Source organism: Triturus cristatus, chromosome 8 (assembly GCF_964204655.1).
Source record: "Triturus cristatus chromosome 8, aTriCri1.1, whole genome shotgun sequence".
Classification (NCBI taxonomy): Eukaryota; Metazoa; Chordata; class Amphibia; order Caudata; family Salamandridae; genus Triturus; species Triturus cristatus.
Window position 1 is genome coordinate 979582992 of NC_140591.1, and position 26269 is coordinate 979609260.

Genomic DNA, 26269 nt, shown 5'->3' on the forward strand with positions numbered 1-26269 from the left:
TGAGTGTGTGCATGAGTATCTGTGTGGGTCTGTCAGTGGGTGTGAAAGTGGGTGCATCAGCATCTAAGTGAGTGTGTAACTTCATATTTTTCTTTTAATTTTTATTGGCAGAATTCGCAAATCCGCTGCAGTGTTACAAGGGGGCCTCGCTGAGGGCCACAGCAGATTCACAAATTTTCACATGCACAATCTGGGGTATATTCTCTGGACCATCAGGTGTCCCTCACAGACCCGTAAATTGCACCCATGCTGTCAGGGTACTTCTATACTGCCCCTTCTAATACATTTTCTTTCAATTTACCCAGCCACGGACCATTCCCCAATACATGAAATGGTGGCCACAACTTTTCAGTCAGGTGGCAGCCAGCCAATCACGACATTGCTGTTGGCGTATGAATTTACAAGCCACAGTGGGAGAGCAGCAGAGGGTCTGTATCCTTAGGTAACTAATTTTTTTATCTTTAATATCTCAAAAGCTACTGAATGGATTTACACAAAATCACGAAAAGCGCTCTTTCTGGGCCAAGATCTAGCTTTCTGCAAATTTGGTGTAATTCAGTTCAGCGGTCTGGCCTGTAGTCGTATCTAAAATCTTGTGAGAATTAACATGGGAAACACACTTTTGTTGACCCCTCCCCCTTTTTCTTGTCCCCCGCTTGACAGATCACCCAGAAACATTCCATGCACAACTAGAAACAGTAGGGCACATTATTTGAATAATTTCGTGAAGATTCGTCAAATAGTGCTAAAGTTATAAACAGGTCAAAAAACACTTTTCCTATGGAAACTAGGTCCTAACTATTACTACCTACTGGTGACTGCCAGTAGGTAATAAACATATATATATGATCTGTGTGTGAAGGGTGGAAGCCTATGTGTGATGCACCGTGCACAGGTGTGAGTTGCTTACATGATGTTCCCTCCCAAGCTCTGACACTGGCTAGAAGGAGTCAGGTGGAATGCAGCAGGAGCCCTGGTGATGCCGCTGCTGGAATGCCCAGAGCAGTACCTCACCCCAGCGGTGCTTGTTTTTGATTGCTGAGGTACACTATTAAGGCATAATGGGTCCTGTGACCTGAAATCTGGGATAGTAAAATGTTATTTTACAATATTCTGCCTTCACACCACAGCAATGAGGAGACAGACATAACAACCTAAAAGTATACTTTTCTTAAACCCTACTGCGAAGTACAGCTCTGTCACAATCCCTCCTCCCTTTCACAGTGCAGAGACTCCACCATAGTCAAAGCCAGAAAGAGGGGCTAACATCTTTCCCTATGCCAATGATACAAGCACATACAACACAGGGGAAAGCAGAGATTGCAGGTAAGCAAGTTTAAAGTAAGAAAAGAAGCTTGCGGAGGGAAGGTGACCTTGGTAGATAGTTCCAAAGCCCACACAGTTAGAAAGCTGAAGTGCCAAAGTGGCTAAATGCTTAATATTGGTATTTATTTTCCCATCAGCGTTCAACTTGCTCAGCTGTAGTCCAACAAGAAATAGATAATAAAAAATAAAATGTTAAAAAACCCTTGCTTCTATTGTGTTGAAAATATCTGCTCAGCAGAATCGACCAGCACATAGTTGTGGAACATAAAATGTAACGGTGAAGAATAGTGATTTTAATGAGTAACCATGTTATGTTTGAAAAAGAAGAAGGAAGTATAATCCAGGGATCTTCAACCCGTTCAGTCATAAAAACTACTAATGCTCAGAGAAAATCATCCTGTGTTGGAAAAGTGACAGTATAGACAAGATTACATTAGTAGCCACCATTTGCAATATACCAGCAGTGATCACCTGAGTGTATCATGCACAGTTGCCATCAGTAATGTAAAAAATGCTTTGCCAATGTGGAATTCCTATACATGGGTAATGTATGACAGACATAGCAGCAATGCCCCTTTCACCAAGGCAATACTAATAGTAATAAGTCTCCAAATGCCATATAATATATCACTCAAATATCAGCATTAAATGTATTTTGGAAATTCATCCATATTTCTCCAAATATCAGCTTATAAGTTCCGAAAATACATACATTTTCATCTTGAATACACACTTTTCAATTTTGACATACACATGCTTATTCAAGCAACCAAAAGCTTCTAATTTAGTAGGTGGGGCTGCTTACAAGAGAGCTACTTAAAAGTAGCTGGAGAGCTACTCATTGGGGAAGCCTGGTGTAATCTGTACTCCCAAAGAGTCACAGTTTTATTCTCATGCACTGTGAACTAGAAATGATGAGAGTCCTATTATATTGTTGTTGATGCTGTCACTCTATTCCATTCCTTGACATCCAGTACTGTGAATAAAAACAGAGAGGCTAATTGCAGCAGTGCAATGTGGTCAGGTTTATAAAAATAGAAGAGACCCTAAGGTGACCAGTGTGTCTGTCTTGGAGTTAGTTCTCAGCTCTCATTTTTAGATTTGACTACAGACAGCTTTAGCGCTTACCACAACACACAACAATGAAAAAGTGTAACAAACTATAAATAGGGTGGGGCTTTGAGTCAGTCCTCTTCAGCCATCAGTTGCTTGGAGTCAACCCTTTTTAGCTTTTGCTTCTGTGGAGTTGAATTCACATTTTGGAGCACCCTGTTGCATTTCACAGCTATCTACATTTTGATCATTTGCATTTTACATTGATGATAGGGTAAAATGTAGTCCATTGAAGGCACTACATCTAACAAGCTATGGCTCTGCCTTCATTGTCCCGGGTTCCTAGAATGATTGGGCATTTATGGGGAGTACATCACGGGCAGCTGTATAGACTGTACTTATTGTAGATGCTAGTGACAGCCCTCTTATCTCTGCAATGTGAGCTGTCCGCAACTACAAAAATAAATACCAGGTTCAAGTCAAGTCAAAGAGCTTTTATTCGGTTAGTATTAATACAACCATATAAGCTGAACACACATAATAATATACAATAAAAATTTGTGACACATATTTTGACTTATTTAAAATCTAATGACTATTCCCTGAACCGACACCAGTATCTCGCACGGAGTGATAAAGCACCATACATGAATTCAACATCAGTTAAAATGAAATCCGACAAATGTCGCTAATAAATGAGTGGATGGTACAAGATAAACTTGGATTTCAACGGAATTATAAATTCCACCTTGCTGTTAAAGTGATGTGTGCATAGTACAAAATAAGTTTGTCATTCATATTACATCAGTATATATTATTACTCAAGGAACAAGAATTCCATAATTTGGGAATTATCCCATGCCAAAATAAAGTGACGTGTGCCTAAGTACAAAAAACCATAACAGGGTAGAAAACTCTACCATGCCATAGTAAGACTAATGCACAAATTCAAAACGGCCGTAGCAGGACAAATTTACACATGTTATTACAACAATATATAAGAGTGCATATAGAAACATAAAACTATCTAGAACACCACCATGCAATCATAATAAACTTGTACATAGCTACATGATGGCCATTATAAAACACATTTCTCGTAATCATAAAATTATGGATTTCCTGGCAGCTCTACACTTCAGAATAAATAATGCGACATGAAAGCAGACGTCTGGGCTTTGAAGGGAACATAATAAGTTCATAGCATCTGCTGTTAAACGGATATTATATTTTAAAAGGATAGGTTTCAAATAAAATTTCCATAAAAAAACATAAAACTTACAGAATAGCAGAAAATGGCAACAGCTTTGTTTAGAGACATTGTCACAAGGGCAATTCGAATTGGAACCTGCCCCTATTACAGGGAAGGATACAAGATGATGTACAATGCCCAGCCTTAAGCGTACTAGTACAAATCGGTGCGATTTTCTAGTCACATCCACCAAATACGACTGGAGCCCACTCTTAAGATTAAGCTGCCTATAGAATACAGAAGTTTTTTGGGTCCGTAGTTGTTGATTTCTTTCTTCCATCTTGTATAATAAAAATGTATCTTTTATTTCCTTCTTTGAAAGAGGTATTATATGCTCTGAATTTGTTAGAATATTAATTCCAAACAATGTATTATACCAAAAGATAATATAATTTAACCACGGAATACGATGACAAAGGTCTAACTTAAGGCAGTCTTTAATTACTGACTGCGTAAACGCAGTTTCCTTTTTATGCCATATTGCACGCCATAATAATAGAGGGCGTACTGCAGCCAGGTCAGATATATATTTAAGACCAGTTTCCTGATGTATCAAATCTGAAGAAGCTGCAGCCGGGACACATAGCAGTCGTTTAAGGAAGTTATTTTCATTTATCTGAAGTTGGACAGTAGAGGAATAACCCCATAATCCAGCTCCATATACAGCTGAAGAGACACATCTCGCATTATATATGGTTACCATGTCCTTTATTCTATGGTCCCCTATTTTCGTTGCAAAATACCATTAGAATTCCTATTCACTTTATGTCCAATATTTACTTGCTCATTGGTCCATTTGCCGTTACCATCAAAATTGATACCTAAATAGCAAAATGTCTTAACAGCTTGGATCTTTGAACCTTCTAGAAAAAAGGACCGTGGTGACTTCAATTTTTTGCCACATGTCATAGTGAAAGTCTTTAATTTATTAATCAGCAATTTCCTACCATTTATAAAAAGAGTAAAAGCGTCGATGAGACGTTGTAGTCCCAAAGGGGTGTGGGAAATTAGGACAGCGTCGTCCGCATATAACAGTACAGATAAGACAATATTATCAATTTTGGGGGCATCGGCCGGAATGTTGTTTAAAACTAATGCAATTTGATTAATAAAAAGGGAAAATAAAAAGGGTGCCATAACGCATCCTTGCCTTATGCCTCTACGCACAGTAAAAAAGGGAGTTCGCTCGCCAGTGGACCCATAGCGTACACTGCAAGAGAGTTTTTCGTATAGCCTTGCTAAGAAAAATACAATCTCCTTCGGAGCTCCTAAATCGAGCAATACTGACCAAAGGAGCGAATGGTCCACTAGATCAAACGCGCTGCTCAAGTCAGCGAAGCATAAAAACAGATTGCCTCCTTTCACTGCAGTATATTTATTAATAAGCAAATCCAAATTTAGGCATTGTTCAATAGTCCCAATGCCTTTCCTAAACCCATATTGAACTGGGGTCAATACATTTGAATCTACGGCCCAATCTTCCAATCTTTTTAAAAGTACCCTACTTAGCACTTTAATTGAAGAATCTAACAATGAAATTGGACGGTAGTTACATGCTTCGGATCGTGAACCCTTTTTATGTAGGGGGACAATTAATGATTCAGCCCATGATTTTGGAAAATTCCCCAAAGAGGCAGCATTACAAATTCTTGTCAGGATTGGTGCCCAGAGATCCATTTCATCTTTATATAAGTCAATCGGGACACCATCCGGGCCTGGTGCCTTGCCCCCTTTGCTATTTACCATCCCTTCTCGCACCTCCTCGACGCAAATCGTTAATGGCATAAAAGGCCAAATAGAATCATTTAATAAAAAGGGATCTAAAAAACCTTATCTGGGTTAAAAATGTTAGAAAAGTGTTTTATCCACTCCGTGCAGTTGACATAGGACGTCAGTTCAGGGATATGATCATCCTTTAAAGAGGGACTATTTATAATTTCCCAAAAAAGTTTAACATTTTTAGTATCGCTTGCAAAACCTAGCTTATCCCAGGCATCTAATCTCATCACCTTTTTATGGGCAAAGACAGCTTGTTTGTAGTAATTTCGCAACTTACGGACTAAAATTTGGTCACGGGGCTTGGACCTTAAGGCTGACTTTAGATTAGATAGTATCTCCGTACATTCAGAATCGAACCACTTCTTTCCGACTTGTTTCGGGCCTTTGGATTTCCGGGTTAATATATCCCTAACCACATTATTTATATTAGAATATTCCATACATAATTTGCCAGGGGTCACCTCATCCCTTAAACAGTAATTAATACTGTCTCTACATTTGCTAACCACAGCCGATTGGATCTTATATGAGTCTACACCATCCCACTTAATTCTCATACCATTCGGCCTGATAGGGAGAATATCTGTAATTGTGTAATCAGTATTAGTCAGTTTGTTACCCCATGCCAACAAATCTATAGAGATGCTATTGTGGTCACTAACCACCTGTTCGGTTATCCAAAGGTCCATATATGGACTATTCCTCGTTAGTAAGATGTGATCAATATTGCTATTTGCTTCCCTACCAGTGAATGATGGGCATTTGATATGGCCCTTTCTCTTGGTACAATCTAATAGCTCAAGATCGAATTTAGCCATTAAAGCATTAAGGGTCATGCCATAATCACAATGTGGGAAATGTAACATATCATCCTTAGTCCCCGCAGTGGTCGAGTAGGTCTTCATATAACCACAAGAGTTAGTAAATGTGGTGGGGTAAGCTTGAATATTAAAGTCACCCGCCCACACAACAACCGCCAGCGTAAGTGAAATATTTAATACCCTGTCCAACTCCTTTTCCAGAGGGTCTAGAAAAGCTCCCCTATCCTTGTGAAAATTATTATTGTAATGGTTTATTAATACCAAATCCTTTCCGATAGGGAATGATAGTCGCAAAACTTGACTATGGATGTCAATAAAGGAATAGAAAATAATTTTACATCCAATCAATTTTGTAGAAATTAGCAACAATAATCCACCCTTAGCTCTACCCATTAAGGAGGGTGTCGCATTAACACAATAAGAGGTGTAGCCTTCCACTGCGACATAATCTGTACTCCATGTTTCTTGTAAACAAATTATGTCGGTACCGCAGATAATAAAATCTTGCCAAAAGGGTGTACCTAATTTATTCCCAAGACCTGCGATATTCCATGTTATTAGTGAATACCCTTCTTGTGTTATAGCGGTTTTATCATTGTGCCAATTTGTAGGTACATCCATATTCATAGTAGGCTCTCTAGGTATACTAGCTGTTAAGTTGTCAGGCTCGCTAGAGTCATTTGTACCCGGTAACCCATTCATCATAGTGAGATCCTGATGATTATTAATTGCTTCACTTTGCCTTATAATTATGTTAGAATTCACCATAATCCCCTTATCGATACTTCCCACTATATTCCCCGCTATATTTCCATGTCAATCATTATCCTCCATTGTGTCAGACATTGAAACCTATTATAAAGTGGTAAAGGAGAAAACACAGAACTGGCAGCCGGCTCCATTGGCAGCCAATTATTCCTCACGTGAAAAGCCCTATGCCCAGTAACAGGGTTGTTAATCATAGGGTGTTTGTAGAAATAGGCGAGTGGCAATAGGGTTGTGTTGTATTCCCAACAGGAGGGCGGGGGGGCTCTAGATAAAACTTTATGAACCCACACTGGTGAGCCAAAATTAATTATGACGCAGTCCCCATCAACACCTTTAGTTGTGGGGCCTATCCAACCCACTCTTTGAGTAAGTAAGATCTGGTCTGCATCTAAAATTGAAAACCCACAATTTTTGGTTAACCAATAAAGGGTTTTATTTTTAAGAGATACATTTGTTTCAAATTGCCCTTTCCGTAATCTGGGGACATTACAAAGAACTGCAACATATGCTCCACATTCTGCTGGCAAATTCATCAAAGAAGGAACATTATTGCTTTTAAAATCTTCGGATTGACATGTACCCCTTAAATGATCTATCATTTGGCCTCCTTGCTTCCCAGTGCCTTCCTTAGAGGTGGCAACTTTTTCCAGCAGAGCTATATCATTCCCCTCATAACTTCCCCCAGCAGTTGGATTACTACTGATATTATTGGCGCTATTAGGCAAAGTGCTTGGAGCTAAATGATGTATGACTGGACCTCTTGACTTGTCCTTGGCACCCACAATCGTGTGTGAATCAGATATAAACCCAACATTATTTAGTGTGGGTTCCGTTTGGGGCGCAACTAGTAAAGATTGGGTAGGCTTGGTTAAATAGGGAATTTGTGTTATATGTTGTTCAATAGAGCCAACCCGCACTTCTAAATCACAAATTTTCTCAATAATTGGCCCAATGTGTGTCGATAATAGTGTTTCCATTTTCTCGCCAAAAGCCATCCTTGCCAACCTCATGTACAGTATCATCACACTGAACATCAGGAACATTTGACTGTACTTCACATAATTCCCCCTTGCGACCAAAAAGGTTAGCTGCCTTTTTATAATGAGTCCTACTGGTTTTTCCCCTATGTTTGTATACAGTCTGCTCCTTATCAATATGCTTTTGTTTGCTTTTGGCCTTTTGCCCTCTTGTTCTGACCGGTGAAATAACAACATGAGTCATGGCCAACTGTGGAACATTAGACGACAGATTAATATTATTGCCATCTAAATCAATAAGGTCATTGGATAATTGGAGTCCTATGCTTAAATCCTGCTCCTGAAGAACTGGTGTGGTTGAATGTCTGCTTACCTGGGGCGACAAATCAGATTGTACAATGTGATTAGGTTTAGATGGCTCAGGAATTTTATCAGAGCCTGGTAATCCAACATATGATGTCAACAGCAAGGAGTCACAGGAATTAGCCATAGTAGTAGATGAATTAACCGACAATGCAGGCAGGGCACAGCCAATAGGGAGTGAGAGGCGTCTTTCCGTGTTCTCTATAGCTGATGCGACAACCCCAATGGTTTTTTGAAGCATGCGGTCTATGGCTGTTAGACTTGGAAGGGGAGTATTAATAGATGTATTCTGTCTGGTATTAGGACGAGAGGGTCCAGTAACAGTTTTCCCCATCTTCACTATGAACTCGAAGCTCTCGAAGACAGTGGCTGGTATGTATTTAACACGGTTGGATTAACATAAACAGGATTGTCCCAATGATAACAGCACAACAGCGGTTCTTACCTATATTACAAGTCCATGCGTGCAAGAGGACAAAGGGGGTGGCCCAGCCCATCCTCTCCCTGCCCCGGACGGCCACAGACGGCCCACCCTTTGCCCGGGCTTAGCCCGCGCGCAAGCCCGCGACGTGGGGAGTGTGTCCGGATTTAAAGCGCCTCCGGGCGCGGGAGGTGGTAACGCTGCTTCCGGGGTGGTAACAGCCGGGGAGCCTGGGGAATGTAGTCTCTCCCTCCCTCCTCACTGCGGCCACAAGATTACTAACGCGGCGGCGGGAGGGATAAGGCGGCAGGAACAGCAGCGATGACACCACACGAGGGGGACCTAAGAGTGAGTACGAGTCTCACCAAATGCAAACAGGTAACCAGGCAAAATACCAGGTTCATAGAATGTGGTATTTAGGTCTCGCGCCTAGCGTTGCAGTACTCTTGTATGGGCTTCAGAAAGCTGCCCACACGCTTGTGCGTGTGGTTTTGCCTTCCGTGGCTCCCATTGGCTTTTACGTGCTTTTTCTTTTAAAAAGCCAGCACGCAATTGGGCAAAGGCGGGCGCATGTCCCGCCTTTGATCCGCCCATTCCCGTCGGTGTCTAGCACGCGCATTAGCGCGGTACAGATGAGAGGCTCCCTCGCCCCCGCTCCTCTGTGGTGCGCGCGCACCACTGGTTCTCATTCGCGCACATCGACTACTGTTGTATTGGTTGAAAGATCTGTCATTTTATTTAGAGCACCACGGATGTAGAAAAAACTGCGGTAGCAAGCACAGTATGACATTCATTGTAGTGAAATAATATGCCACTGTTTCTTTGCGCACTTCCTCGCAGCGGGCAGTAGGTTCTATTTATTAGGTCTCGCCTGAGCCAGCGCTTTAGCGCTGCTCTGGCGAGAGCTATAGAAAACGGGGATTTGGAAGTGCAAACGAGTGCTTTACAGGCCCCCAACTACAGTGCATGCGCGCGCACCATTTGGCAGCCTGCGTGTACATTTCGCGGGCGCTTTGATGTTCTCAGTGAGCCGCGCGCCACTAAGAACATCAAAGCGCCCGCGAAAGTGCTCACCATATGCCAGCCCCTCCCTTATCCCACTTCCTGCTTGTTTAGCGAGCAGTAAGTCGAAGGCCGTTTTAGAGGTAAGGAATTTTAGGAATGAGATCAGCAAACAACCTTTCTCTACTCAGGCCACTGTCCACTCTCCTTAGTGAAATTGACAGAGTGCTTCCAGGTCTGTCTGATCTCTCTACAACATGTAGCTGATTAGTGTTAATAGACTAACATCGCAAGGTCTTTTCAACAAACAGTTTAAAGTATGACAGTCTTAAAAATGCATCTAGCATGTTTTCAGTTCGGTGTAATATTTTTTAAGCATAGCTTTCCAGTTACTCTCACTGTGAAAGTATGACCTTTATTTGTTATGCCAAAAGAAAACAGTTTGTCCGTGGCATTTACAAAGTATTTTTAATACTTGGTTCTGCAGACCAATCGCCATGGCTTGTGTGGTTTTTAGCCTTGAATTTTTAGTCGACAGGCCTAAGCCCATGTCTTGTATACCTGTACGTGTATTTATATTTTTAAACGTCCCCGCATGCTTAACGATGACTCTGTAGAGAATGAAATAAATGTTTTTTCTCCAGGGGCAAACACTACAGACCTTTATTTGCGTAGCAGGCATCTATTTCAGAAGTGTATTGTTATGGACAACGATCAAAACAATTTATATTCCATAATTCTGAAATATACAACATGTCTGTCAGATTACCTGCCCTGCGAGCGCATATTTGGCAAAAGCAGATAAGTGTGTAGTGAATCATTTTTTTTTTTAACGGAGTTTTATATAGCGCGAACTTGATCCGGTATCGGAGCGCTTTACACCAGTTGCGTTACATGAGGACACATTAATTTTTCTGTTAGGCACGGGGAGATTAGGTGATTTGCCCAGAATCACAGGATGTTCAGCATCGTTGCCGCGACTCAAACCCGGTTCCCCAGATTCGCGGTCGACCGCCCTAGCCGCTAGGCCAACCCCTCTCTTCATGTCGGGGGCACAGCAAAGAATTAAATTTCAAAGATTCTTTGTGCACACATCTGCAAACAGTAGGCAAATTTGTTCCATCCAAATAGAAAGCAGAACATGACAGAGCAAGAATTACATGGAATTGTATGTTTCTTTGGAAGGACTGAATTTAGTGATCCAACTGAGCATGTTCTTGAACTTTGTATTCTGCTGTCACAGCGGGTGACTGGCAGAAAGTTTTTCCAACGTTTCTAATTAAAAAAAACATTTGCAATGCAACAGGTCTCACATTTCTGCGAGTTTGAGCTATTGGCATTGTAAATGACAATGCCTTTCATTTATGTTTTGGTTTTTTGAAACATAAATAAAACGCATTGTCATTTACAATGCCAATAGCTTAAACTCGCGTAAATGCGAGACCTATTGCATTGCAAATGCTTGTTTTGATGGGCGCCCCTCTCCCATTCTCTCCGTGGTTCCACCCTGCCTGTACGTGCGCACAGTGCTGCAATGTGCTCCGGAAAGCCATCTTTCATTCTGCAGCTGATGGCTGCGGCCGCGTATCTCGGACTCGGGGTTTATCGCCGTCAGCGGCTCTGAAAGTCATCCATCAGGGATGCTTTTATTGCTGCTAATGTTCTGAACGTGTAGCTCGTAGCGCCAACAATATCCAGGCGAGTGGCTGCCACTGAAGCACGTTCTCCTCTGTGCCTGAGAGTTCACATTGGAGCAGTTGTTCAAGGGTACAGTGTGTCTTAAGCCCTCCTCAAAGTATTTGGGCCTTATGAAGAAGCTGTAGTATTGTGCATTTGTGTACGCATGTATGTAAGTGTCTTTGTTTCCGTTTGCCGAGTGTGTGTGCATGTACGTAATTGTGTGTGTCTGTATGTATGTTGTGTGTGTGTTTATATAGGTGCATGTATGTTGATTCCCGTGTGTCAATTTTGTGTCTGCGTAGTTGTGTGTGTGTGTATAGTTGTGTAGGTGCATGTATGTTCAATCCCTACGTAGTGGCCGTTTTTTCCAAGCGGTGGTAAGCAAAGAAGGTAGCGCCGTTTGTGTTCATCGGCTTTTCAGTATCCGCGGAAAGAAGGGCATTAGCCGGGCTGTAAAGTCAGGGAGGTTTTTGATGGTTTTCGCGGTTAGAGGATGATTCGGGGTTTCTGCAGGCCAGGCCAGAACCACTTTCAGGAGCAGAGAATCACGCCCCCTTTGCTGGCAGAGGTTTACAGTATCCTGTTCGCAGTCTGTCCAGAATTGAAAATAACACCTCACAAACTACCTTACACATACAACCAGTAGCACCGACAGAAATGCTGAATAAAAAGAGGATGTGGCCTAACGTCTAGAGCGGTCGATCTCGGAGCTGGGAATCAGTTTTGAGTCTCTGCAGGGACGAGCACCAACATCCTGTGATTCCGGGCAAATCGCTTAATCTCCCGTGCCAATCAAAAATGAATGTGGCCGCCTGCAACGCAACCGGTGCTCATGTATAGCGCTCCGATACGTTCGGGCTATATAAAAGTCCAAAATAAAGTAAAGCGATTTAACCCTCTCTCCGATTACAAAGATCAATGTGAAAGATTTTTCCTTCACTGTCATCTAAAAAGTGCACGTTTTGAACCAGATGGCAAAAAGAGTGAATAAATACTTGTTTTTTTAGTCTCACTTGCAGTCGTTCCTTTTCTTCCACTCGAACATGCCTTAACTGCACAGTAAGGGAGGTACTGTTGATCTGTGTATATATCCCCTGTATTCAGCTGTGAAGCCAAGAGAGAGGGGGGCACATTGGACTGGCTCCAAGGAAAGATACTTCTGCATACAGATAGTTTATGAAGGCATTATTTGCATGCCTCCCTCTCTCAACCCTTTCGATTGACAGGAGAGAGTCGTTTGTAATTCTAGCATCCACGCTAAGAGATCTCCCGTTGCTCCTTGTCAGATCTAATAACGCAACATGTTTTGGCTTTGGCTGTGCATTCTGGTACATGTCCTCTTGACATTCCCTTTAGGAATACAGGACTACATTTATTACCGGTACTAAATGAAATCCTCACACCTGACACAAGGTTGCCTGAAATCTCTGTATTAGTGTTGACATATATATAAAGGTCAGTCAGTGTCTTACTGCTACAGAGCACATTGCTAGATAGACCCTTTATTGTAGCGTTAAATTAAGAAAAAGTTCATTCGGAATGTTGAAGGGAGCACACCTTCAGGAAGTTGCAGGTGGCGTTTTCCAACTGGCAAGTGGAATTTTTCTAACAAATGTACAATTCTAAAAAATAATTCCTTGCAGATAATTAGAAACGTGAAGGGCTGGGAGGAATCGCTGCAGAGCAGGTTTTGGATGGTGTTGCAGGGGTAATAACAGGTAACCTTCCAAGATGCTGAACTAAGTAACACCTGTGTCATTGCGATGTACGTCGTGGCATTGGCACAGAGAATACTGGCACAGTCACCCTTCAGTAGGCAGAAGAAATAATAACAGTCGCTCTTACTAATCCTGCCATTTTATGAAGCATTGTGTCAGCTTCCCGAGATTTGGAATACACCTTACGATTCCCACTTTCTCCCTTGGGTATGTCATAAGTCGATTGGAAGGTGACAGCTGGGCAGGCTGTGTTCATTTGACAATCCTCGCTGTCCTTCGGTGACATCATGAGAAAAGAGAGCAGCCTGAGGTCACCCTTATAAACAATGGTGGTCACTATATGCTTTAATAAAGCACTGTTCTAAGTATGTAAATGTAGTAGGGCAAAGCTTAATTTGAGCCTGTGGTTTCCGATGCTCAGCACCAGCATTTAATCGTAAACACCTGCGCTTGTGACAGTCGGCCACAAGGTGGCGCTACCTGGCCAATTTGGATATGGCCACAAAAAGTTAATTATTAATTTTGCGTACATTAAAATGGCTCTTAACTGCAAAACAAAACATTCTTTGGGTACGCGGAATGGTCCGAATTGTCACACTTTTATGTGATGGTTAGTTCTTGTGTTGTTACTATCATTGGCAGCACGGCGGGTCAATGTGTGGTGCAAGCTGCAGTCGCCTCCTGACACAAGCCGTGGCACTTATTATTTTTACAAATTAGCCACAGGAGTGGGGAAATTGTGTTTGGGCACACTGCAGTACTCATCTGGACAGGGCAGTGTTTGTAAATAGCTAAGCAGCAACCTTGTCCAGTAGGACATTTAACATACCTCAAAGGAGAGCAAAGTTCTTATTTTAAAACAAGCATTTGCAATGCAATAGGTCACGCATTGCGAGAGTTTGAGCTATTGGAATTGTAAATGACAATGCCTTTTATTTATGTGTTGGTTTTCAAAACAGATAAATAAAAAGCATTGTCATTTACAATTCCAATAGCTCAAACTCTCTCAAATGCGAGACCTATTGCATTGCAAATGCTTGTTAATCAAAGTAACGAAACCCCCATTCTAAGATGACCAGCATTTCCCATATAACTCAGTGGGATGCTTTGATAAGCTAGTCCCTATATTCTCTCTATGCTGTTCTGCCCCTAACTGTTATCGCTCTCTGCAAACGTATGAGTAGTGGAAGTAAGTATACATTGGGAACAGATGTGGGATGATGAAGGCTGTGCCTTTTCTTTCCCCTTACGAGCAGCATTCCACCAATCAGGGCAAGCCTTAGATGCCTAGATAAAGCAGGGAGTGCTGCTCAGCCCTTCTCACCTACCGACATCCTGAAAAGTGTACCATGAACTCTGAGTGGTAGTCAGTAGCTGCCAGGCATGGACAGCAACTGCACTTATGCCCCCATGATCGAGAGTACAGCCTCTCCCAGCACCCCCCATGGGGCCTATTTGATTTGCATGGAGGTGCTATTATGTGAAGGAGCGATGGACAGATTGGAGGGCTTAGTCAGTCGAGCTATGGTCACTGGTAGGCTGAAGGTGCTCTGTGGCCGGGTGATGTCCTTTTTTGTCTTGTTCTATTTTATGCTTTCCAACACCTGGGAACCTAACACTAACAAGTGAGTAAGGGTCACAGTTTCCCATCTGTTTGAAGCATTTCTTCTTGACGCAGTCTCTTGCCTTCTTGTCCCTTTTCTCAGCATCTCCTCATTTTCTTACTCTCTAACCCTCTCCCTGCCTTTGGCATTCATATGAAAAAGCCATTCTCTTTTGCCCACTGAAGCAAAGCTGTGTTCCCAGTAACAGGGCTCGGAGAATGCCGAGGAGCTTCAGATGCTCCTGGGTGATGAACAATATGCAGCAGCAACTAAGAGCTCAGTTGTCAGAGACAACAGATTAACTACACAATCAGTTCCTCACACAGATTTGCTAATTCATTTCCCCATGCAGAACAGACATGCACAGTAATTCATCTACACTGTCCAGAATATTCATTTACTCTACCAGGCCTGTAGAATGAATCATTGTGTGGCATAGACAAGGCAAAATCAATAATTCTAGTTTTGTGTGGCAATGGAAGTAATCACAGGCATGCACACATGTGCACAGAGTATTTGTGCCATGTCATTATGCAGCTGTCTGTTTCTGTCTCTCTTATGTCTCCTCCCTATTTTCCATTAGCAGACCTTGCTGTGTTGGTGCTATACAAGTCTGTCTTTCCTCCCCACCCCCAATACCAGTAGCTCCTCCAAGGTTGGCTCAGTGGGTGTATGTGTACTCTACAAATGTTTATTGTATTGTAGTATTAATATGTTATTGTAAAGATAGTTTGTCCCCTACACTTCTTCCTCATTAATAAGCAATTTGCAAACTTCTATGAGTTGACATTAGGTTGCAAATGTTATGAAAAGATGTGTTATCCAATTGAGGACCGAGCTCTGGGGCACCATTGGTGGCACCACTCACTGCCCTAGTGATGCTAATCTCATTAATCATAACAAGTTGATTTTGGGGGAAATTTATTTCATCAAAAAATGAAGAAACACATGTTGATGTGATTCAACTACTAAATTCTTCATATATGTGTTTTTCATAGGTGAATTTATTGTTTGTAGTTGTACAATATGAATACTTCCTTTTCTTTGAGTAGGACACGTTACAACACATACATTTACAACGCATTGCATTACAACGCATTATTTACAACGCAAAATCCATTACATCGCATGCCATTACAACGCATAATCCATAACTCCGCCAAGGCGTTACCTTGGGGAATGCGTTGTAATGGCATGCGTTGTAATCACATGCGTTGTAATGGATTTTGCATTGTAAAAATTGCATTGTAAATGATGTCTCCCTATTCTTTATATCAAAGATCCATTACATGTTACATATCTACCTTCTCTATACCTATACCTTAGCCAGCATGTGTTTTGTGAAACTTGTCACTTTTTCTAGGCTGAAGGCAAAATAATCACTTTTTCTAATTCAAATTTTATAATGAATTTGATTATCCAATATCAAAAAGCTTCACAAAACACCACTTCATTATTTTGTTGCAAAACGTTTCTAATCATAACTCAGTTTTATTCATTCACCGTACACGTGCAAACTGCTTTTATAAACCTCTAAGTTTTAGTGTGCGTTTGATTTTCAAATCTATAAACATGAAGTTAATTTATCAATTAACACACTTTTGCACATCCTTATATATCAACACCACTTACTAAATATACATTAGTATAAAATATTACATATTAATTATTGATTAGTTCAAATTCCTCACGATTATTTTTTATAATAAGACTATGTACAGTCATGAAAAAAAACTAACATGATACCCTATGAAATATTCCTTAAATCCTTCTTTTTGTAATATTTGATTTCCCATAAAATACCTGCATTTGCTTTACACCTTGAAACAATCATTGGTATAATTTCTATTGTAAAACATATGGAAGATTACTAATAATTAGGTCAGACAATTTCTTTGATGTGTGGTGAGTGACTAGATCATGCAACATTAGCTTACAATTCCAGCAACTGGTCAAAGTTCTATCAGTAGAAACCTGATTATGAATTGAATATTGCATAAGATATTTGAATGGTGGGAAAACAAAATTCACATTATCATATTCCACCAGGACAATAGTCAAAGTTAGCCATATTGTTCAATACTACAACATTTGCACAATGCTCTGATATGAATGATATTATCAGTTGTTTAGCTTGTCACCAAATTTACAGTTTTTAGCTTTGATTACTCATGTTTTTAAACTCTTCTTTTATAACAAGTAGTCCTGATGTAAGCAAAGCAACTATACAGTATCACATTCTTAATTAGGTGTGTGTTTGTCGAACATCAATTAGGTGCTTAAATTGTCAACCAAGATTACATAATCTAGATTACATAATCTAGTTACTTTATGCAAATTAAAGTAAGAAGCTGACCTAATTAATATGAATCTTCTGTTTTTTTCACAACAAATCAGTAATTAACATATAATATGTTATGTCTCCAAACAACTCCCATACAGATTCAAGACCATCCAGAATGCAGCAGCAAGACTCCTATTCACATCCACATCACACCGCACCTCAGGAAGCTTCACTGATTAACCATTCACAAGTGCAGCCTATTCAAGCTTCTCACAGACATATAGCAAGCCCTACACAACACAGGGCCAAAATACCTGGACATCCGCATACACTTTAACCAACCCACGAGACACCTGACTCGCACACACTCCCGCATCCGCAAATGCAAAACTGGAGGACACTAATTCTCCTACATTGCACCCAAGACCTAGAAAGACCTCCTTCAACACATCAGAACCTTCTCCTCACTTCTTGAGTTTCACCTGAAGCTGAAGACCTGGGTCTTGATATAAGCACCTTTGAACCACACACCTATACCTTGCCCAAGCACCTAGATCCCCTCTCTGGTGATTAGTGTGCTATACAAATCAACATAACATACATTATTTTTAAGTAGAGATTTATCTGTGTTTAATCTGCATAGTTATATAGGACAAGATCAAAAGAGCTAACTTGACCAGAGGATTATAAAGACATGATTGTTCTGGAGACAGTGTTCAGCCCTGTTGAACTCTACAGAAAATGTCCTTGTATAATCTTGTGAAAGGGGAACATCATTCGGGCAATGCAAAGTGAAACTAAAAGGAATCTGAATAGCCACTGACGTATTTCTAACTTTCATTTCTAAGTTCTTGTTCATAGATGTCCAGTTATTTTTCAAGATTCTCTTTATTATTTTAGTCTTGCATGGAAAGTGAATCAATCAGTGAGATACTGTAACTCTGGGTCACCCAACATTGTTTCCTTAGTAAAGCGAAGGGTGTGTCAATCCATGCCAGATTTCCAGAATACCTACTTATAGTGTACATTACCCCTCACCCTCTCAAAGGATCAATATTTGACAGTCCTGCTGCAACTCATGGGGTTAAAGCATGTGCTGCATAGGTTTAAGTGTAACCTGAATGTTACAGTTGTTACTCCCAGGATTGCCATACACCAAATCTTTGAAGTCGGTGCTAACTAACAGAAACAATATCTTAATTCCTCTTCCAGTGCTTAATCAACATACAATCAACAAAGACCTGGTAGCTCACAAAAAAATTCATGGGATCTGTTCATTTGATCCCTCATCCACTGTTGTGCTTCAGATCACTTAAGATAAAGAGCAATTTCAAATCTTCATCATCTTTAATGTTGAAATTCAAGCAAACACAGATTACTGGTTAATTTTCTGTTTCACTTGCCTGTACAAAACTGGATCACATGCCACTGTATAAAAGAATACAGAAATAAAAGTCAGTCAGTTAATGGCTCTAAATATTGAGAGTATTATTGTCAGTAGAAGTTGGGAAAAAAATTCTTGATCATCCACAAGCACATCATTTTCTTAATTGTGGGGATTATTCTCAGAAACCCAGTAGCAAGAAGAAGTTGTAGGTGAATACATCATCACTGAGGAATTTCTTGCAGTAATTCTTTGCAAAAGCTCAGAAGAATGTGGCAATCTACAGCACCGATAAGGCAAAAATAGCTCAGTGAGTCAGACACATCTCTCAAGGATTAAAAAGTATACTAAACAGTTAAAGCAGAAACCCAATAGCCCAATCAAATATCTCATCAGTCTCCTGATTATAACCTTCATCAGAGAGTCAATTGGTAATTGATATGGTTGCATGTTTCCCAGATTCCTACTAAAATGGGTGTTACATGCGAAGTGGTGTAGTAATTCCATCACTTTTGTCACAATTGCATTATTCATATTCTTATTATTTCTTGCTCTCAATTACACGCCCTGGAAAGAGACGCCTTCCTGAGCATCAGCAAGGTCTCTTTACCAACATAATAGTAGACCACATAATACATGGGGTGAAAAGGTTACTGAAACAAATGGTTATTGTATTAAAGTGTTGGACCAGTTCCTAATCCTATTCCAATATAGGTTCAAGAGTAATGAAAAATTGGAGCTTCGTGCCAATGCACCACAGATGATATTTCCTTTGACCTTTCCTTTTGGTTGCAGTGTGAACACTCCTCCTCTGCCACCTTGATGTCAATGGACATTTTTGGTTTCCTATTTTACTGACATATTTAGAAAAACAAACCCTTTTAAGCCAGGTTGTTTGGTTGAGGTTATGTTCAAGTGTCGAAATCCACGTATGCTTTGAATCTGAAACCGTATACATTTCAGCTTTAGTTTGCTATTTCTTTCTTTCATTTTGTATTTCTAGTCTTCCCTCTCAAGTCCTGATATCTTTGACTCCCCGAGTCCAGATGAAGAGAAGGAGGACCTTGCTTCTCTTACACAGAAATCGGCTGAGATATCAAAGAAATCACCACGAACTGTGACTATAACGCAGGTGGGTTTATTGGCTCCTAACTCAGTATTCATATTTGGAGTTATCTAAACATTTATGGTTGAAGACAAGCTCTCAAGATAAAAGCGTCATTATTATTATTATTATTATTATTATTCTTCGAACATACTAAAAATAACCTATTTTACACAGGCCTTTAGTGAACTGGTCTATCCCAGATATCCAGCACCTCATTGCTTGTCTAGAAATTCATTAATAGGTTGAAATTCATGAAAGGTTTGCTGACCAACATGCATGCCTTTGGCCTGTAGCAACTTACAGCATCTCATTGTAAAGATTCAATTATTGGCCAAAGCCATCTCTCTAAGAAAGGCAAATGATCTATAAACATTATTTCATTCTAGATCATACATCCTTTTTCCTTGATAGATTTGTAGGATAACTTCTCTGTTTCATGAAAAAGTGCTTTTTATAAGAGTCATGAATTTTCTTCCCCCTCTTCTTTTCAAAATCGCATTCAATTGTTTCAAATATTCCAAGCTCAATATGAATTCCAAGACATCTTCTCATGGAAGTCGTAATTGGAGAAGGGCTCTTCTATTTGGAATCTGCCTGTGTGTTTATATGACTGTCCCACATTACCAATCAGGGGATCTATTAAAAGGACCATCTTCTCAGGGTCATGAGTGATTGCTTATCAGGCACCTCAGTCCTCTGCCCTTTCCATTGAAGGGATAGTTGACATGTGTCTTCTTTGCTATGAGTCCGTGCTCATACTAAACTAGCATTAAACGTTGCTGTCTCTGAGAGTAGGGGGATCCACAACAGGACTTGATCCTAAACATCCCATCAGGATCCCTCCTTAAGAGAGAAGCGGACAGGAACAGAGGCATCTGTGAGTTTCTGTTAATAAGAAATGTAGGGTCTTATTATGAGTCTGGCGGTCCACGGACCGCCGGACTCGCAGGGGTGTGGCAGTGGCAGTCTTCCCACTGCCTTATTACGACCAGGGGAGTTGGGTTGCCCTTGGACCACCGCAATCGCCATGGATCAGAGATCCTTGGCTGTGGCGCGGCGGTCTTGAGGCCGCAATATGCTTGGCCGGCTGCTGCGGCCCCACCAAGCATATTACGAGTTTCCTCACCACCACTCTATTCATGGCGGTGCAACGGCCATGAAAAGTGTGTTGGTGAGGAAACAAAGGGGGACTACAGGACCCCCTTGTGCCTCTGCATCATGGGGTGCATGCCGGGGGCCACATGTCGGGCCCCCTTGTGTGCATGCATTCTAGTACCTGCAAGGCATGGACTGCAGCAGTCCATGCTGTGCAGGTACTGATTTTGACGTTCTCATTGCGTGCCTATTATGTAGACACCGCCGTGGGAACACTAAAGAACTGCCCGCCAGACAGAAGGAAATTCCTAATCTGGCGGGCTGTTGAAACATGAGTTTGACGGTGCGGGAGTGGGCGGTCCTACTCCCACACCGCAAACTTCATAATAAGGCCCTTAGTATCACACAACTGACCACAACTTCTCTGGGGCCATTGGCAAGTAAGTGACATGAGTTTTCCCTTTAAGCATTTTCTGCTAAGAGTTCTCCTGCAGAGTTGCTTCTCTATCTGCATGTTCTCCCACAGAGTCAGCTGCCAGAGGGTATTGTTAACACAGCCCTTCTCCAAACGGTTCAACTACAGTCACCCACTCCTTCCTATCTCATGTTGATTAACTCGGCTATTATAGTGAAGTTCCCGGATGCTCTGCTGAAGACTTGCTTGAGCCACTGACATCATCTGAATCTGGGTGTTTCAAGGAAACCTTGGCTCAGGTAATCATCTCCCTCTCCATTTAATGCCAGAACAGATGCAGACACTACTGATAATCACTCCTGCTTTTTACACGCTGTTGAATTATGTCATGGTTTCTTTGGGTCTGGAATCAGGCTGACTCTTTTCCTCAAAAGAAGAATGTATATCCTGTCTATCCTTTCCTTTTCTGGTGGACATTTTGCTGACAGCTTCAAAGTCGAGGAAAAAACACTGTTGCAGACAAGATAACATACATGAATTTCAGTGATCTCACATATGGAGTACATGCTTTGTCTCACCTACCTTCCTTTGAGGAGCATGCTGTGCAGCAGCAGTCTCATGCCCAACCCAAGTGCTGGGCAAGATGTGCCTTGGTTGGTTTTCTCCAGGGGTGCGAGTGGTGTTAGGCTTTGCCAATCTACAAAGACAGGACCTGAGGCACTGCAAATAGTACTGTGGTGAATGCTGCTTGGGATGATGCTGATGCTGGCTATGTCTTCTCAGAAAGCAGAATGCAGAAAGAAGGGAGACCATGAAAAACCAGTGAAGTGAAGTGAAAGAAAAGACAGGAAAATGTGGAGAATAGCTGCTAAGGAGAGCAGGATATAAAAACAAGCAGATCACTAAGTCCTAAAGGAAGAATGAACACGTAGGAAGTAGGGAATGCAGGGACAGCTGACAATAGAAATATGGGGCAGGCGGAAGAAATTGGGAGTGAGAGAAAGAGGCAGAACTGCAGAATAAGTAGGGAGAAGTAGTGAGTGGTAGAGAGAGAATAGGGAAACAATAGGCAAGAGAACAGAAAATGTTCAGTAGTTGGAGGCAGATTGGGGAAAGTGGTTTAAATGGAACATCTGCTGATAAGTTGGGTAGATATGGACAAAGAGAGTAGAACTAGTCACACAATTGTAGAAAACCAATAGGATACTGCCAAGGACAGCAAGGAGCAGACGAGCATGGCTGGAGAGCTAAAACTGTGAAGCACTGAGCAAGAGGCAGATGCAGAAAAGGATGAGGAGCTGAAACAAGAAAGGGCCAGTAAACAGAAAATGAAGGAAAGCACAGTCATCTGTGATTTGGTGGCAGAATTGGATAGGGATGGGAGGACTAGGAACCACTTGAAATAGCACTTTTTTCTGGCTCAAAGTTTGAAATATTTTTTAGAAACGTTAAGTCAAGTTTCTGTCTTTGAAAAATGTATTTTTCACCAGAAGATATAAATGATGAAAAGATTTGTGCACATTATGGATAGTCAACCCCAGCTTCTTTGTGAAGAGTGAAATACCAAAGTTAACAATTTGAATAGATTGCGAATATTTCCTGAGGACTATGATAATATGTGCTTTCTTATACTAAATTTCAAAATCTTTAAAATAAGCAGTTTTTCTTTACTGATCGCAGTATTACCATAGCATGATTTTTCCCACAGGATCAGGTTTTGTATCAATGGACTGTTCAAATCTGTACTTGCTTGCTTGTTTATGGTCCTGGCTCAAAAGACTGTAGACTTTCATGTGGTCAACGCAGCCCTTTCTTGTATAAAGAAAACTCAGTATTTTTTGAAGCTCTACAGATTTGTTGTCCATGCCATTCAAGGACCCCCTTGGAACAGCTCGTGTGTTTCCATGCATTGCCATCTTGCGGCTGCCCAACAGAGAGTTTTTATTCTGTGGTTTCCATGAGGCTGTAGAGCAGAGAGTTTCTCTCCTGTGACTTCTGTCATGCAGCCCAACAGATTTTCCATCCTGTGCCCTGGCAACACAATAGAGCATCCAAGTACCATCCTGTAACAACTTTGAAGCTACCTAGCAGAGAGTTTCTATTCTGTAGCCGCCATTGTCTTGCCAAAGAGGGAGCGTTTCTTCCATGACCTCCACAGAATGATCCTACAGAGATTTTGCATCCTATTCCTCTCTAGTCTGTTAAACAGATAGTATCTGTTCTTGATCTTCTTGAGCCAGCCAAATATAGAGCTTCTCTCATTGAGGCTGCTTACATTTGTTTGTCTTTTTATGAAACCATATTCAGTTTGTGTTTGTCTTATAAGGTGTGGAGTGTGCCATTCCACCTAAGAGGGAACCGGATACTTAAAATGTGTTGGCCATTGAAAGGTTGTGATGTCGAACACTATACTCTCATCTTTCATTGTTTCTATTATACAGGTGTCGGACAACAGAGCAGCACTACCCCCAAAACCAGGTGGGCTTGCTTCTATTGGAGGCAATGCACCACCAGGAACAGCACCTTTTTCTGCGTTTCATCCAGTTACTGCTGGAAATACTGGGCACAGATCAAACTCCCCATCGTTATTCAGCACAGAAGGAAAGCCAAAGACTGAGCACCTGAGCCATGGTCAGTCAGCCTTGGAGGAACTAAGAATGCAAGTCAAAGACCTAAGGAGTATTATTGAAAACATGAAAGATCAGCAAAAGTAAGTGCAAATGTGTGTCATAACGTATTTGTTATGCCTTTACAAAAGACATCCCTCCTTTGACCAGTTCTAAACTTATTTAAATTTGGCTTAGCAGGTCTAATAAATCTTTCTTTCTGAGACATTTGTGTTCTTGGTGTAGTACTTGTAGTATAGACAGGGGAGTAGTTTAGTCATTAAGATAGGGGGGGTGAGCTTAGATTTCCCAACAATCACGCTGGCATATCTTGTTAACCTACATTATCTGAGAAGCAGGAAATAAGGTTGCTTAAAGAGTAATGGAAAGCGAGAGCAGTGCACATTGTTAGTGCTACTTAAAACAAAATATTTTGTAAAATAACCAGCATTTTTCAAGAGCTTCAAAACAGAGAGGAGAGAGTGTTAGTGTTAGTCTGTGTGTGCATATAAATATCCAAGGTGAAATCCTTCGGACACCTCACCATACCCGACTGAAAGTACCTGTTCCCAACTATTTGCTACATAGCACTTTTATATTACCCCCCTCCCCCACCGAAGCTAGGTCCCTGAGTATTGATTTGTTCAATATATTGTTATTTTGCTGCTTTAATATGTTTTACAGATAGAATATAGTGATGGACTCTATCAATGTAATAGGTAATATATATTGTACACTGATCAGTATTTCATATTTTCAGTGTAGTTAACACACATTTCAAATGCAATATAGCTTATTTAAAAGTCAACTTGCTAATGATTCACTTTGGTTAATTCCCACTCAGCAATGTGCATGTGAAAGGAAAATAGCATGCTTAAATCTAAACTTTATATATGCTGAGTTAATGTTGGGAACTTTTGTAAGTACCATCAACCTAAAAAAAAAAACAGTTCAGCATTCTAAATAAAACATTTTACTCGGGGTTCTGCTTACATAGTTCCAAGGTTTATCCTAGACTGAAGTTAATACAAGCAAGAGAAAAACCTATTAATATATATTACCCAGTGGCGGTTGCCACTAGGTAGTTATAGTTAGGACCATGTTTCCAGAGGAAAAACATTTTTGGGTTGCTTATAACTTTGGCACAGTTTAGCAAATCTTTACAAAGCTTTCCAAAACAAAAACTTGCATCCACCTAATCTCTTTCCTGGAAAGTTTCAGGGTGGTCCATCAAGCAGGGTCAGAGAAAAAAGGTGAGGCCCCAAATACTGTTTCCCCAATAATTTTCCCATAGGAAAATTGAACAGCGACAGTGAAAAAACTGCTGAACAGAACTACACCAAATTTGACAGAAAGCTCGATCTTGATCCAGAAAGCATGCAGTTTGGAATTTTCTGTAAATCTGTTAATTAGTTTTTGAAAAATTAGGGCTCAAAAATCTGGTATATTTTACACAGCGGGGTATCCGCTGAGCAGACAGATCTTCAGATAACATCTGATTGGCTGCCACCACATCAAAAAATGTGATGGCAGCCCGTATAGGACTTAGGAATTAGTCTTATTGCCTTGAAATAAGTTTAAAAAAACATAAAAAGGGGTAGAGATACCCTGCCCTCCCTAGACCTGTTTGTGGGGGGCATCCCATGGTGCCAAAAACATATTTAAAAACTTTTTTACAGCAAATTTGCTGTGAAACACATATCATCAGTAAAATTACTTTCTTAGAAAAAAAAGAAAAACCCTGGGATGGGGCAGGACCGTGGGGCAAGGAGAGTTATGGTTTAGGGGAGGGGGCATGCAGCCACCCCTTCAAAGCCTTTTTGAGGCTTCAGGGACCCCATCGCTGAGGAGGAGTTGTAATTAGGGGAGTAGGAAACATGACCTCCCTCCCGAGACACTAGGAGGCCCTGGGACCCCACCCCGAGGTGTGTTTTTTATAAGTATGGAAGGGGGCTTGTGGCCCCCCTCCTGGAGCCTCTATGAGGCCCTGGGGGCCCCATGGCTGTTTTTTTATAACTAGGGAAGGAGGGCACAGGGCCTTGTGGACTTGCTATGGAAGTGGAAGTAAAAATAAACTGTTATTGTACTGAGCTTTCCCATAGAATGTAGGAAACATTTCACAAATAGGCGTCTCTCCAAGCCATAAAATCCAGGGGCGACTCCTCCATGTGGGCGGAGGAGCGTCGCCCCACTGCTTTCTTGCAGTGCGAGAAGCAGAAACATAAAATAGTATTATAAATACCATTTTATGTTTGAAAGCAGAATAGTTTGGTGGGGGCGGGCGGGTGGTCCAGTCTGCTCGAGGGCAGGGGAGGAGTGGCTTTCCCAATGCTGCCGGCCCTGACTGTTTGGTCGGCCCTCTGGGGCCGACCAAAGCAGTCATGCGCACTCTCCCATGGAGAAAATGCCCTCCCCATAGACGCATGTGTGGTCGGCGTCCCAACCAATCACAAGGTGGCCATTGCAGCATTGTGATTGGCTTAGGGGAGGAGGGGGGGCAGGCTGCCTGCTTCCTGTGGAGGCAGGAAATCAGGAGCAGACCCAGCAGTGAAGACGGGGATCTGAGAATGGTAAGTTTTTTATATTTTATTATTTAAAACCCCCCCTCCCCGC

General features: G+C 41.4%; 1 protein-coding gene across 2 annotated transcripts in view; it reads left to right on the forward strand.

The window, feature by feature from the left end:
* Nucleotides 1–26269, forward strand: part of SH3KBP1 (SH3 domain containing kinase binding protein 1) — a 1226118-nt gene that overhangs the window by 1156065 nt on the left and 43784 nt on the right. For both annotated transcript variants that reach the window (XM_085622521.1, XM_085622520.1), the window contains 2 exons: nt 19436–19564; nt 23492–23760. In XM_085622521.1, the coding sequence (XP_085478647.1) occupies nt 19436–19564; nt 23492–23760 (398 nt within the window). The remainder of the gene's footprint in view (nt 1–19435; nt 19565–23491; nt 23761–26269) is intronic.